This window comes from Manacus candei, unplaced genomic scaffold (genome assembly GCF_025592945.1).
Source record: "Manacus candei isolate 608988 ecotype Guabito, Panama unplaced genomic scaffold, ASM2559294v1 h1tg000126l, whole genome shotgun sequence".
Taxonomy (NCBI): Eukaryota; Metazoa; Chordata; class Aves; order Passeriformes; family Pipridae; genus Manacus; species Manacus candei.
Window position 1 is genome coordinate 1464819 of NW_026138174.1, and position 14113 is coordinate 1478931.

The 14113-nt window shown below is 49.9% G+C and overlaps 1 protein-coding gene across 4 annotated transcripts in view; it reads left to right on the forward strand.

Annotated features, from left to right (window-relative positions):
• Positions 1-14113, forward strand: part of LOC127462318 (cystathionine beta-synthase-like) — a 30865-nt gene that overhangs the window by 3161 nt on the left and 13591 nt on the right. For 2 of the 4 annotated variants that reach the window (XM_051770815.1, XM_051770811.1), the window contains exons 2-8: positions 914-1077; positions 3191-3328; positions 3558-3727; positions 5690-5883; positions 10121-10227; positions 12253-12387; positions 13688-13767. In XM_051770815.1, the coding sequence (XP_051626775.1) occupies positions 3716-3727; positions 5690-5883; positions 10121-10227; positions 12253-12387; positions 13688-13767 (528 nt within the window). In that variant the 5' untranslated portion in view covers positions 914-1077; positions 3191-3328; positions 3558-3715. The remainder of the gene's footprint in view (positions 1-913; positions 1078-3190; positions 3329-3557; positions 3728-5689; positions 5884-10120; positions 10228-12252; positions 12388-13687; positions 13768-14113) is intronic. The other 2 variants (XM_051770814.1, XM_051770812.1) reach the window with 2 other exon arrangements.

Genomic DNA, 14113 nt, shown 5'->3' on the forward strand with positions numbered 1-14113 from the left:
CGTATTCTTGCAGTTTGAAGGGAAGAATCTTATTTTTGAGCACACGCTGCTGCAGGAGACAGCCAGGCAGGGGTGGCTGGGTTATTCTGTAACTGCAATGCCCAGAAAACACAATTCTTGCTGGGGCTGGGGTTATTTGCAGCCTCTTCACAAGAGACCTACATGCTCTGTGTCACATCAGACAGCCCGCAAGAGTTTGCTACGATGGATTACCTCTGGCAATGTTTTCCAGAGGGTCCATTTATTGCAAAAAGACCAAAGGTAATGTCATCCCTGTGCTAACGCCTACACCAGTCACGTCTTCAAGAGGTTTAATTCCAAAATAATCATTCTGACAAGCCTTATTCTTTCCTGATGACCTCAACAGTGGTGAAGGTTCCTTCACTGCTGTGTTTTGGGGGAGCACAGCATTGCATGCTGCCCTGGTTCTGGGAAGGAGAGAGAAAAAGGGGGACTGACATTCCTATGGGCTCTTCCTCTTTCAGTAAAATCTGCATCCAGATATTTTCCTGATCACCCAACTGGCGTTTGGGAGTCACCATGGAGCAGAAGCTGCTCTCTGCTCTGAGCTGATTTAATAGTAAAGCAGTTCCATGAGGAGCAGGAGAAAGAGGTTTAGGGCTGGAAGTGGTGCAGAGACTAATCCTAGGATCCCAGAGGACACAGAGAGTCCCTACCAGACATAGCACCCAACATATTATATAATTTCTGTCATTGCTTATTCCTGATTCAGCAAGGCACAGGCTGACTGAGGGGAGCCAGGTTTAAGCAGCAGGTTCAGTACAAGACATGAAACCAGATGAGCAACGAAATTCTGAAACCAGCACAGAATTGCTGGGGGATGGGCTGACAGCACTGCTGAAGATAAGTACAGATTGAAACGAACAATAAATTGCTTATCTTTATTTTACAGCCCCATCATCTACCCTCGGAGGGCAGTCAGGTACTGGGCATAGTTAGGTGTGGGGCAGGACCCAATCAGCATCTCTCCAGGAGCTCAGGGTTGTCCCCTACCACCAGTACATATAAAGTCAGCTCTGGAGCCAGAGAACACACTCGTCTGACACACTGGAGGTGGTGAGTGTGGCTTATCTCTTACCTTGACTCAGGTAACTTCGGTGTCGTGGAGAGACTTGAAATTTGGCAGCCTCTGCTCCTCATCCTGAGCAAAGGCTGACTCTGACCTGGGCAGTATCTGTGCTTTCAGTAAGTTCTGAATAAATCAGGCAACCTGGGAGGTTCTGGCTTTAGGCTGCAGGGTCAGTTGGGTGGTGGAGAGCTCGCACAGCTCCAGCCTTGGAGGTTTTCAAGACCCACAAGGATAAAACCCTGAGCAGCCTGGGCTGAACTTAGTGCTGCCCCATTTTTGAAGCAGGAGGCTGGACTAGGACCCTTCCAGCCCAGTGTCACTCCATCATTCTGTTCAAATGATGCTGCATTTGTCTTGCTCAGTGACAGCAATACCATTTCTTTTAAATAAAGCAATAAAATGGCATTTTGCTTTGAATGAGGCAAGTTTGCATGTAACTCCTTCTGCCTTGCTGAGTTCATCTTAATTTCCCTCAGTTTAAATAATGAGCATCTTGATTTTCTTCCCCTTGAAGTTATCAGTGCAGTTTGATAACCTGATAACTGCAATCTCCTATCTGCAGAGTACTCTATAAACGTTAGCCTATGATCCTTGCCATATATTTTCATTAAGTGACAGCAGCTGTGTGTTATCATTCCTGTTCTCTTGGCTTGCCTCCCAACTCCAGTGGAGATTTCCATTTATCCTTTGCCCAAGAGTCTGTATTTAGCAGGAAGTAACGGGGCCATCACAGGACACCTGTAATAGGTCAGGCGTATTTGATGGCTGATGGATCAACAGTGGAGCTTCAGGCAGGGGTTGGGAGAAGTACTGGGACACAGGGGTTTGGTAATCCAGAGAGGATTCTGTTCACCTCCCACCCAGCAATTCTTGAGATGTGACTGCTGAGTATGTCAGCAGGGGAGCAGCTCACCGGTGTTGTGTGCTCTAAAATCAGACCCTTCCCATCCTTTGGTACCATTTCGGGTTGTCTGCCATGTCTTGCAGACAGTTTTTGGATTTCCACACTTCAGGCAGTTTTTAAGGTTATTTTCAGAACCACAGTGGTTTTTTGGCATATCTTAATCTAAGTTTGGATCCAGATCCTGGGCACAGCGATGCAGAGATTTGAGTGTGTGTTGTAACTGCATCTGTGCAGGACATCCATGCAGTCCTGCAGCACCACACCAGAATCACCCAGCCCTTGAGGAGAGACATGAGGAATTCTCCAGCAGACAGGAATGTAGATGTTGGACTAGTTAAGGATAAGCTCTTATTTCTTTGTTCTCTGGGTGTCTAGAAAACACCTCTGTATCTGCTTTAAGTGAATGAAAAAAAATGAAAAAAAAAAAAAAGCATTCTTGACAATTTTTTGTCAGATGTCAGGGGAACTGAACACAGTGAGCAGAATGCAACCTTGTTTTAGAAGGTGGGAAGCCAGTAATGCTCTTCCTTCTGTGAAGCCCTTCTGCACCAGTCCCCTCAGCCCAGCTGCTACCTCCAACCCTCAGCTTTTGGGACAGGGTGGCTGCTGCTGGAAGGGGCAGCACTGGGGCCTCAGGTACTTCTTTGTGGTGACAAGGGAGGTGCTTGGATGCTGCTGTTCCCAGGTGGGTCTCTGAGGGGAGTCAGGGTGCTCCTGAGCCCCCAGGGAGGTCTCCCACCTTCACCCAGGGCTTGGCAGGTCTCCTGCAGCTCTGTGAGCTGCTCCACGGGGAAAGATGGGCACGGGAAGCACGTCCACACAGACAGGGCTGGAGGGGAGGGGGGGCTTGTGTGGTGTGGGCTTGCAGCCCTAATAATTTCAACCCTCTGCCTCATCTCTTTCCACCCCACCATAAAATGGTAGGGATGGGCGTCACCAGAAAAAGAAAGAAAAAAATACGCTCATAAAATCCAGTTTGCCAGCATTTTGGCTGGTAACTGGTGACCCCAGTTTGTGAAGGTGTGCTGACACTGTGGCTTATCTCTTCTTTACCCACAAGTGACTTTTGCTCCTTCCCAGTTAATTCATTAGGTAAACACGGATTTGCTTCAGGAGATTTACTCAAGGCCAACACAAATCTTGGCTTGCAAGGAAATGTACTTTTTTTTTTTTTCTCTTTAATCCTTCCCGAGAAGCAGCAGATCTGTCAGTGGAGGGGAAGAGCACTGGGAAGCAAAGTTTACTGGGAAAGCTTTTATCGGCTGCAAGATCCAAGCCATCGTGGTGTGACTGCCCTGCACTCTCACGGCTTCCCGCTGCTTTCTGAGGCTGGGGTTGGTGTCTCTGGAGGAGGAAAGGTGGCTCAGGGTCTGATGGGGAGGGGGTAGGCTGGAGTCCCTTATCTGCTTTGGTTGTGGGACCAGATGGCAACACAAGGTTGTTGGCTTCCACCTTTGGAGATGCCCCGGGGCCTCTGGATAAGAAGGTTGGTCTGCACACCGGGGGCTGTTTCATCCCTCTGGTGTTGCTGGAATAACAGAGTGCTGTGTTTCTGTGTTCCAGGGACATCCCAGCACTCAGGGAGCAAACCACAGCACCATCCTCCTGTCCTGGTGTGGAAACCACCAGGAGAACACAGCACAGACCTCAGGGAGCCCTGCCACGGCGCTTCAAAGGAACTCTGAGCAAGAGGGTGGAAGGAGCGAGTGAGCAGGAGGAGGATGGCAGAAATGGTAATTAAGGCTGCCCTTGGGCTCATGTGTCAAGCCATAAATTAATTAGATAATCAGGACCCAGCCACAACATCCTGCTGGCTGCTTGCCTGGCTAGAGTGAGTCAGTCAGGCAGCTCAGGTGTCCAGGAGGGGCAGGGGAGTGGCTTTATGGCCTGGGATGAAGATGATGCTCCACAAACTTGTTGGCCTCTGCTCTCTGTGCTGTGCACTTTGTCTTCAGCATCCTCTTGTCACCAGCCTGAGTTCCCTGCCTGGGGATTTCCCACTTCCCTTCCACATGGCCACAGGTCTGGCCCCACTGCAGGCAGTCCTCTGTGTTTAGAAATGAGATTGTTTCTTCTTTGAGTCACTGGTTGGGTGCTATCAGATTTCAAAATGAATTCTTTGCTCTCAGTCTCAAGTTAAATGTAGAAGGTAGGTCCAGCATCACGCCTTTGACCATTTCTACTACAGCAAAGTTAATGAAAGTATTATACTTGCTCTAATTGTAAAATGCATCACCCCAGAGGTGTAGGAAGACAGGGCAGACTTGCTGCAACAAGCAGGTTAACACCAGCTTTCATTGTCAGTCTAAGTAAGACATGAGTGTCCATCAATGACCCTTCAAAGTTGCTTTAATCAACAAAGGCTGAATCAAGGCAAATTTATTTTGTCAACAAACCAGAAAAGAAACTTCCACTGTACCAAAAATCATGTGTCTTTTCTCCATATGGCTTGTTTTCTTAGCCCAGAAGAGTGATGGATGAATTGTAGACAGGATCACACCAAAACATGTAACCCTTGTTTCTGCTATTGGTCAGTAGCAGATACTGAGAATAAACTATAAACCCAGACTTCTCCTTTTCTCTGCATATGCACCATCAATACAGAGAAAACAGCACAAAAATTTCCTTCTTGCAGAGCACAGGTGCCATTAGGGTTTGTGAGTTTAAAAGTCACTAATGAACTCAACCTTTGCAAACTTGTTTAACTCTTTTCTCTTCCATTTTTACCTCCTTTGCCCCTATAGTTGTTCCTGATAATTCCATTTTGCCTTTATTTGCCATTATTTGATGCACCTTCTCCAGCTCCCCCAAGATTTACAGCCCACTCTCACCACCAGCCACCTGTATAATTTCCAGGCTGATGAATCCTCCTCTCTTGAGGCTGTTTCACTCTGGAACTTGCTCCATACCCCCAAGCACGTTTGGTGCCCTTCCCTGATGTTTTACTTCTACAGATTCTCTTTTTTTCACTTTTATACACTTGATGCTGTAGTAGGGGTGTCTTCTGGCCCTCTGAGGTCCATCACCACAATAGAAATATTCTCAAATTATTGCTGGGTAGACTTCTTTGCAGTTTCTTCACTGCTGGGGTGAAAAATACTACTCTTGACCAAATAATTAAGTAGGGAGCACCAAATTTTCTAGTGGAGGGGATGATTTTGAGCAGAGGAAGATTCACTGGAGGGGGTGCACGGATGATGGTTTACGACGTACATGGCCTGGTATACCACTCTGAAATAGCAATTTTATCTTGGAATCATAGAATTGTTAAGGTTGGAAAGACCTTTAAGATCACCAGATCCAACCATCAGCCCAGCACCACCGTGTTCACCATCAGACCATGTCATCAAGTGCCATATTCACGAGTTTTTTGAACACTTCCAAGGATGGTGATTCACCAACACTTCCCTGCACAGTTTGTTCAAACGCTTTACAACCTTTCCAGTGATTTTTTTTTTTTCCCTAATATATAATTTAAACCTCTCCTGGCACAACATGAGGCTATTTCCTCTCATTGTGTCACTTGTTACCTGGGAGAAGAGACTGACACCCACCTCGCTACAGCCCCCTTTCCTCCGTTCATCCCCTTTCGACCTCCTTTCACCAGTACAACGGTGGTTTTGAAACGCCAGCAGGATGGCACACGTAGGCTGCCCTGCCTTCACACCCAAATGACGTTTTTTTGCCTTCAACAGTTACTTCCCTCCCAGGTGACCTCTATTTCCACCGCTCAGGAGCTGGCCAAGGCGTGCCCGCTGATGAACGGTGACTGCGCGGGAGGTCAGGAAGGCAAAGCCGACAGCGCGTGGATCCTTCCCAACTTGCCCAGTAAGTGCACGTGGACAGCCACGACGCCTGCCAGCAAGTCTCCACACTCCTGTGTGCGCCTGTAAGTAATTCTTTCACGCTGGTTATTTCAGAGTGCAGCTCAGTGTCTTTTTCTGAGGTTGAAGTACTGCTGTTGCGCCAGGATGGTCACAACCAGAAGTCGGCTGTTACACTAATGATGGTTTATTTTCCAGCAGGCAAAACTGACTCAGTATCTCCCCTTCAAGAAGCTCTTTCTCACTCTCTTTAATTTTGCAGAAAGATGTGGCTGGCTCAAGTGTCAGCTCTGCGTTTTGCAGCACACTTCTGAAAGCATCTGCTTGTTTGGGGCGCCTTATTTTAGAGGAACTAAGAGAAAGTTTAGTCTGTCATAGACAGACTTCAACCAGGGACTTGCACACTTCTGCAAAGAGGACTCAGTGAGGTTTGGTGTCACACAGCAGAAGTACAGGCACTCCCAGCTGCTAGGCACTCGAGGAGATGTAGGAATGACTCTTCTAGCTGTAGCATAAGGCAGCATATACCCCAAAACTGTGGTACCCAGCCCTACCAGTAACAGCCCTGCAGCCATCAGCCCAAGAGCTGCAGTTTTGCTGCCCTTGTCCATTCAAACAAACCAAAGCTGTGTGTGAGAAGGTTTCAAAGTAACACCAATATCTTTACTGATGGCTGAGAGACCTCACAGAAGCGGATTACCAGGGCCTGGGAGTTTAAATAACTATAAAATGGGCACACAGAGGTTGCTCGCTCTGTGTGAGCAACCCAAGGGCTCAGTGCAAAGCAAAGTGCTTGCTCTGAGCTGTTCTTGCCCTCAGAGCAGCAGGTTCCCTCCCGGGGTGAGGTGAGGCTGCCAAAGGGCCCCGACTAGACTTGACAAGAGGTGCTTTAATGACCTGGCAAACGAGACACAGACAAGCTGTTAAAGATAAGGCTGTCCCATAAATGTCAGGAGAACTGCAAACACGTCCCTGCAGTGCAAGGATGTAAACCAGGAATTCAGCTCCAGCGAGTGAGGGACTGGAGCCCACGAGAGGTGCAGCACTGCTCTGCATGGTCATGCCTGACCATGTGCCTGGCAGGACAAGGCCAAAGCACAGCCATCAGCATGTGTTAAGTCCAGAACAGCCTCTGGGCTGGCCCATGAAGGAGGGATGAATGGACTCCAAAGCTTCCAAGCTGATCCAGCAAACTGCATCCAGGCACTCACTCAGTGCAGCCCCCGAAGCTGGTGCCTGAGAATAGAGTCAGCTCTTTTCAGTCAAACTGATTTTCCCCCCCCCCCTGAATTATCATACAGAGCAGGAAAACATTCTTGGATTTTAGCAATTTAGCATCAGGGTGCCCCATGGGGCAGCAAGGTGTTGCAGTGCCAGGGCCCATCCCACCCCCAGGAGGTGGGCAGCCAGGGAGGCATAGGGACAACTCCAGCCCCGAGCACCAGACACCTCTCTGGGATGGGGTCTGGCTGAGGGGGCCCACACAGCATCACTGAGGCAGGAACTGAAACACAGCCCACTGTGCAGCAGTGAAGAAAATACACTGGCACACGTTACACCTTTTCTTTTACTGCACTGTGTGGAGGGGGTGGTTTGGTTTCCCTGCTCACAGATGGTAGCCAGTGTAGCAAAAATCTCTGGACTTCCTGAGAGTCCATTGTGAAATCTGATTGAGTTTTGGGTGTAGAAGCAGAGAGAGAAGACAAGAATGTTATTTTAATTCAGAATATTAATAATTTTTCTTTTCAATGATACGGAATTGGCTTTGCTATCCCTTGAGCTAACTCTGACCTCATCAAGAATCCTTTGCTTCGCCAGGACTAGTTTTCCCTTGGATACCTTATGGAATAACAAGCCATGAGTAAAAGCAGGAATCTTGGATAAAATCCATCCTTGTCCACTGCAATCCTGAACTGATACCAGCATCTGCAGGACTAGACTGTGCCAACCACATCCAAAGGCATTTGTCACAGATCTTTGTGTCCCCATAGACTTTCTGCCTTCAGGCTACACACACAGAGCTCTCACAAGGAAGCAGACCATCAACTGCTATTTTTGTAGTAAAATATGGTAGTGATTAGGAAAGGAATTAGGTAGGAACTGCATAAAACTTGCCTGTGAGTGAGAGAGGCTGCTCTGTTTAGGGGATGGTAACGAGTGGCAGAGCAAAAGAGCAGCCCAGTTCCTGGATCCCACCCTCGCTGCCCTGGCAAGGCTCACCCTGGCATGCAGGGCAGCACAGGTTTCCTTTCCCTTCCCCATCCCCTCATTACACTCCACCACTGCAGAGCCTGGAGCTGCTCAGCACCTCTGGGGTCCTCACCACAGGAGGGGTGTGGACCTGTTGGAGTGAGTCACAGAGGAGGCACTGGGGTGATCAGAGGGATGGAGCAGCGCTGCTGTGAGGAAAGGCTGAGGGAATTGGGATTGTTCAGCCTGGAAAAGAGAAGCCTGTGGGGTCACCTACTTTCAGCCTTCCAGTACCTGAAGTAGCCAACAAGAGAGATGGAGAGAGACTGTTTTCAAGGGCCTGGAGTGACAGGACAAGGGGAAATGGCTTCAAACTGAAAGAGATTACATTTAGACTAGATATTAGGAAAAAATTCTTTACTGTGAAGGTGGTGAGGTACTGGAACAGGTTGCCCAGAGAAGCTGTGGATGTCCCATCCCTAGAAGTGTTCAAGGATGAGGCTCTGAGCAATCTGGGGTAGTGGAAGGTGTCCCTGACCATGGAAGGGAGTTGGAACTTGTTGATCTTTAAGGTCTCTTCCAACCCAGGCCATTTTATGATTCTGTGATTCTATGAACCCCCTTTCTGGGGTTCAGAGTGCATGGTAGCATCCCATTTACCACAATTCGTAGCTGAAGGTAAATAAATGGCCTTGCTTTCTTCTCTCAGGCTGACCTCCTGCAATCTAGATGTGTAACATGACAATGCAGGTCACTCTCAAGAGAGCCAGGCTCTAGTTAATTGTCACCTGAAGGAATTGGAGTCTCCTCATGCCATGGCTCAGCCCCACTGAAATCCCTGAGCATTTTGTTGGCTTTTAGAGCAGATGTGCAATGGCTGCAGCTTTGGGGGAGGCTCATTTGTTGTTATTGCCTCACATTTACCAACACTCTGTAGAGGCCGTGGTGCCTCTGCAAACTCTTTACCCAGAGGGAGGGTAACAGCACACGTGTAATGCTCCATCATTTCTGGGCTCAAGATGCAAGGAGACTGGCTACTTTTGGTAGTAAAGACCTTCACTAAACCACTACCCCTGCACTCCTGCAAGGCAAGAAGTGTTTGTATCACGCTTGCAAAACCTGGAGGGAGGTGTGTGTGTCTTCAAGTAACCCACCATGTCACCCTACACCATATGGACTCTCTGTCAGCAGCCAGGCATCTGCCTGGCCGTGATAGCAGACAGGGATAACTCCAGGTCAAGGTTCAGAGGATGATAGTGGGTGAGAGCTGAGCAAAGCAGAGCTGAGCAGTGATGGAGGGGGGGTTTGTCACCCCAAAAGGAGAGAGACGTGCTGGTTTGCAGCCAGGGGCAATGTGCTTGTGGCCCAAACAAACACAGCCCTCATCAATCCTCTCCCTCCAACTCTGAACAAGCTCAAGGATGTGAGTTCCATGGCTGCCTGGGAAGATGTGTTCTGTCGTGTGTTGGGCAAACAGGTCTTTTTCATACTGGTTGCAATTGCTCTGATGTGGTTTTTGGCTTCTGTCAGAGTCTGACAGTGACTAACAAAACCAGGCAGCTGGATTTCACTGATCACAGAGCTCAGTTTAATCATTTGCAAAAAAGCCTCCGGAGTACTCTGTGACTTGGGCTTTTCTGATGGCTTGGAGCCATCCTTGCAAGTCTGGGAGTCCTGGCCAGGCAAGAAAGAGTTGGCCCAGGGACAGCTGGAAATACAAAAAAGCAGACATGGTGCTGGGTAGGACAGAGGAAAGAGGAGGACCCTTGTGTTGTGCATGGCCTCCTGCCTTTCTCACCCACAGCATAAAATCCTGAGGCTTGTCAGCTTCTCGTTATAGAGGCCTAGGGCCTTGCAGAACAAGACATTTCAGAACAGCCCTGAAAATTAATTACCTCATTTTTTATGCAAAAGAACTATTAACTCATGATGGAAAACAATAACTAACCCCTGGGGCCATTAATCGTTGATGGGGACTTTTTCTCTTGCAGTTGGAGTGTCTCTCTGTGGCCTCGATAGAATTGTTGAAACCTCACTTAGATTTTATCTCGGTTCGTGTTGCATAAAAAATAGCTTTGATATGACTTTTTTGCCCCCCCTGTATTATTTCAGGACAGAAGAAAAAAAGATCTTGCCCAATGTCCTCAAGAAAGTTGGCTGCACCCCAATGGTCCGAATCAACAAGATTGGGAAGTCCTATGGGCTCAAGTGTGAGCTCTGTGAGTGTCCCCTTTCCACCAGGTTTTTCCGTGCCATGAGGTGAGGGTGAGGGGCGGTGTTGGAGGGGGGCTTCAGGAGAGGCTCTGTGAGAGCAAGCACAGGTGGGGAGGGACAGCTGTGGCACGTGTCGGGTGCTCCTGCTTATTAGGTTATGCTACAGTCATTTTTTGAACCAAACAGGATGGTCTCAAACAGCAATGAGAAGGGGGCTGATGGTAGTGTGGCATCTCTCCTCACAAATAGCAGCAACATAAGCTCAGAGTATTTCTGGGCTAAATTTGGGGATGGGTGGATGGCAACATGGCATCAGGCAGGGATGCTGCAGCACCCAGTGTAGCATGGGGAGGGCACAGGGGAGACTGGCTGAGCCTTCCCAAATTATGGTGGATGGAATTGGGCACAGGGCACGGCAGGACCCTTTCTGCAGCCTGTCCAGGAACAGAGAGCAGCTCAGGCTGTGGGAGACACACACCAGTGTCACCCTTGGCTGCCAGGCAGAGCTCTCACCCATGGGGGAATCCTCTGCCAGGTCAGCTGGAGCCAGGCCAGGCACTGCTGTCTGCTCCTGGGGGCAGCTGCTTCCCTTGAGGACCTTCCCAAAATGCAGCCCCAGGCAGAGCAGAGGGGGCTGCAGGCAGATGGGGTTATCAGCAACATGGGTGCCAGTCCCTGGTGTTAATAGTCAGGTCAAGGTGCTGGCTGCAGGGCCAGGTTTTCCAGCAGGATCCAAGTCCTCCACCCTAGGAGATGTTAGTGCAGCACTGGTGCTGTCTCATGAAAGGGTCAGTTTAACCTGGTGCCTTATAGGTACATGGATGATAAGATCAGATCTGTCCATACGGACTTTTCAGTGCCTTTCCTGTAACTTCTAACCCTGATAACTAATTTCACCCAAATTTGGCAGAAAGATAGATTCTCAGAGGCAGAAAGTTTCATGAGTGTCATGTGGCTGGGTAAGGAGGAGGGGCTTGATGAGTGCTCATCCTTAATGAAATGGCAGAGTGGGGCCTTGTGGTCCTGTTTGGCAGCTGGGAATCCTCAGGGCAACTAACCCCCCACCAGGCCCATGGACACATGGACTGTGCTGTGCTTTTCCACCAGATCCCTTCTCAGGATTTGGGACCTTTGGGCCAGTAATCCTGCAACCTCTACATTGCACTGCCTCTCACTTCCCAGAATGAGACCTGAGGGGATGGTGGGAGACCATGGAAGAGAGTTGGTGGAAGTGGGAGGGCAACTGTGCAGTGTCTGGTCCACCTCTGGAGCAGCCTGCCCCTTGAAGCATGTCAAGGCAGGAGCCTTAGGGGCATGGGAGGATTCGGTGTGGGATAAGCTGGGCAGATCCTGTTTTCTGGGATGTTGTCTCCCTCCCCTGGCACAGGAGAGGAAGGAGAGCAGGACAGGCAGAGCAGCTACGTGGTCCTCTCCGAGCAACACGTCAGCACAGGCCCTGTTCCCAGGAAAATAAAGGAATTTTTGCAGCACAGCTGCCTCAAGAGGCAGTTACAGGTGGATGGGATTACCTTGTATTTCCTGTGCCTACAGGGATCTCTGTGCAGCTGAAGTTGTGGCACTTTGCTTTATAAAATGTAATGATGAGCACAAGATTTCTTTTCCCATTTGGGCTGCTCAGGCATCGGGTTGATTTCTCAGCCAGAAGTAGCTGGTTCTCTGCCAGGATGAAGGGAATGACACTCTGGAAGTACCCATTTCTCCCTGTTGTCTATAAAACAGAGCCCAGTACACCCAGTTCAGATGTAGGTGCTTGTCAGAGCCTTGTTAAGAAAAGTCCTGCCCCGAGTATTTGCAGTGTGGAGGGCCCAAATAGGACTTGCAGTTTGAAAGTGCCTTGGCAAGTTACTTGATTTTTCAGTAGCTCAGTGAAGGAATTACAATTTTGGCTGACACTTGGAAGCGTTCTTTCTGTTGCTCGCTTTTCTTTATGGCACCTCATTCAGGACTACAGATGGGACATTTTTAGGCACCTATTAAAAATCTGATGGAGCCTCTCCTTTCACTCCCAGTGGCAAAGTGCGAGTACTTCAACGCGGGGGGCAGCGTGAAGGATCGCATCGGCCTCAGGATGGTGGAAGACGCAGAGAGAGCTGGGATTATAAAACCAGGAGACACGCTGATTGAGCCCACTTCAGGAAACACAGGTGGGAAGGGCAGGGATGCTCCCTCTGCCTGGGAACTGGGCAGGGGGTTGTTTTTGAGCATCCTGGAGTGTCAAGGTGCCTCTGCTGAAATTCCCAAGGGCCTGGTAGGCAAGGGTCCCACGCCTGCAAGGGTGTGCTCAGAAGGTTACCCTGTGGCAAGGCAAACACCCTCAGGACCAGGGGCAACCCCAGGAGTTTTCAGGCTGGGGAGCTTTTGAGGACTCAGAAGTTCCCAGAGAGGGTTTCCCTGATGGGCTGGAAGAGAAATCATCTGATTTTTTTTCCTCGTCACTGTCACCTGTCCTCCCACCACATTATGGCAGGGAGCAAGCTGAGAGGGCACAACATAGGAGACTACCCTGCTATTTTGCAGCCTCCACAGGACTACTGGTGCAAGTTTTAATGTCCCTTTGCTGCTCCCTGCCCCATGACAAGGCCATGTGTGTGTGCACAGCGTGCTTTCATACAAAAAGGCACAGCAGAGGCTGTCGAGGTGCTCTAGATGTGGTTGAGGCCACGTCCCTCGCTGCACTCCCCACCTCCTCCTCTCTAGCCATGCAGAATGGGTCTCATCTCTAGGAATTTTGCTCCTTACTGGCTTGTTGCCACAGGCAGCCCCAGAGCCAGCTCCCCACCTTGCCCCAGCCACTCCCCAGAGATGGGGTGAGGGAACTTGTGTTCTAGAGCTGTTCTATAGAGGGATTGTGCTGGGTCCCTGGGGCAGCTGGAATTGCAGCAGGCTCCCTACAACCCCTCACAGGACACACTGCTCCAGCCTCACCTTTCTCCTCTGGCTGGGGAGCAGCTGGCTCCATCTGTCAGCCCTGGTGAAATCGGAGCAGAGGTGCCCTTCGCCTGCTCACCGCGGGGTGACATGTGCTGCTTAATGTGTGTGTCTGACACCCCCCCACACAACTGAGAGTGTTTGAGGGGGGAGGGGAAGGCACTCCTGAAGCAAAATCACCTCTCTCCTGTTTTCCCAAAAAGAAAGGAAGAGGCCTGAGCCTCAGCGAGGGGAGGAAAATGCTCCCCAGCTTTGCCGTTCGCTCTGTGCCACCCTAATAGACTCCTGAGAGCAAGAGGGACACTGCAGTTTGGCTCATCTGTCAGCACATCCTCCTACACTCTCTGGTGTTCCCAGCACATCCCAAGAGGCTCGTGGAGGATGTCCTCACCTGCAGTTCACTGGTGAACATTTCTAGGTTCTATTCGCTGAAGGAGAGAGGAAGCAATGCATGTTGGCCTCTTGGCTTTTCCAAATGCTCTCGTTAACCAATTCCCTTTCCTCCCCACCACCCAGGAATCGGGCTGGCACTGGTGGCTGCAGTGAAAGGTTACCGCTGCATCATCGTCTTGCCAGAGAATATGAGCATGGAGAAGGTCAGAGCTCTGTATGGTGCTATCCCCACCCAGGGAACATCTCCTTCCCTGTCCCTCTCTGCCTTTCCCTTTCTAAGCCAGAGTGCCTTCTCTTTTAAGGGATAATGAGCCTGGTGCACACACTGCCAGAACTTTGTAGCTCTTTAGAGGGTCAGCTCTTGATGGAAAAAAGCACCCTGTGATGGCCTGGCTGACTGTCTGGTGTCAGCAGTGCAGCTGGGGTGACGTGGTAGCCAAACACAGTGCGTGGCTGCAGAGAAATGGAGCAATATCTGGTGTGTGGGAGGGTGAGGCCTGATTGGAGTGGAGGAGAGGCAGGCAGATGCCAGGGCTCACCTGACAGTCC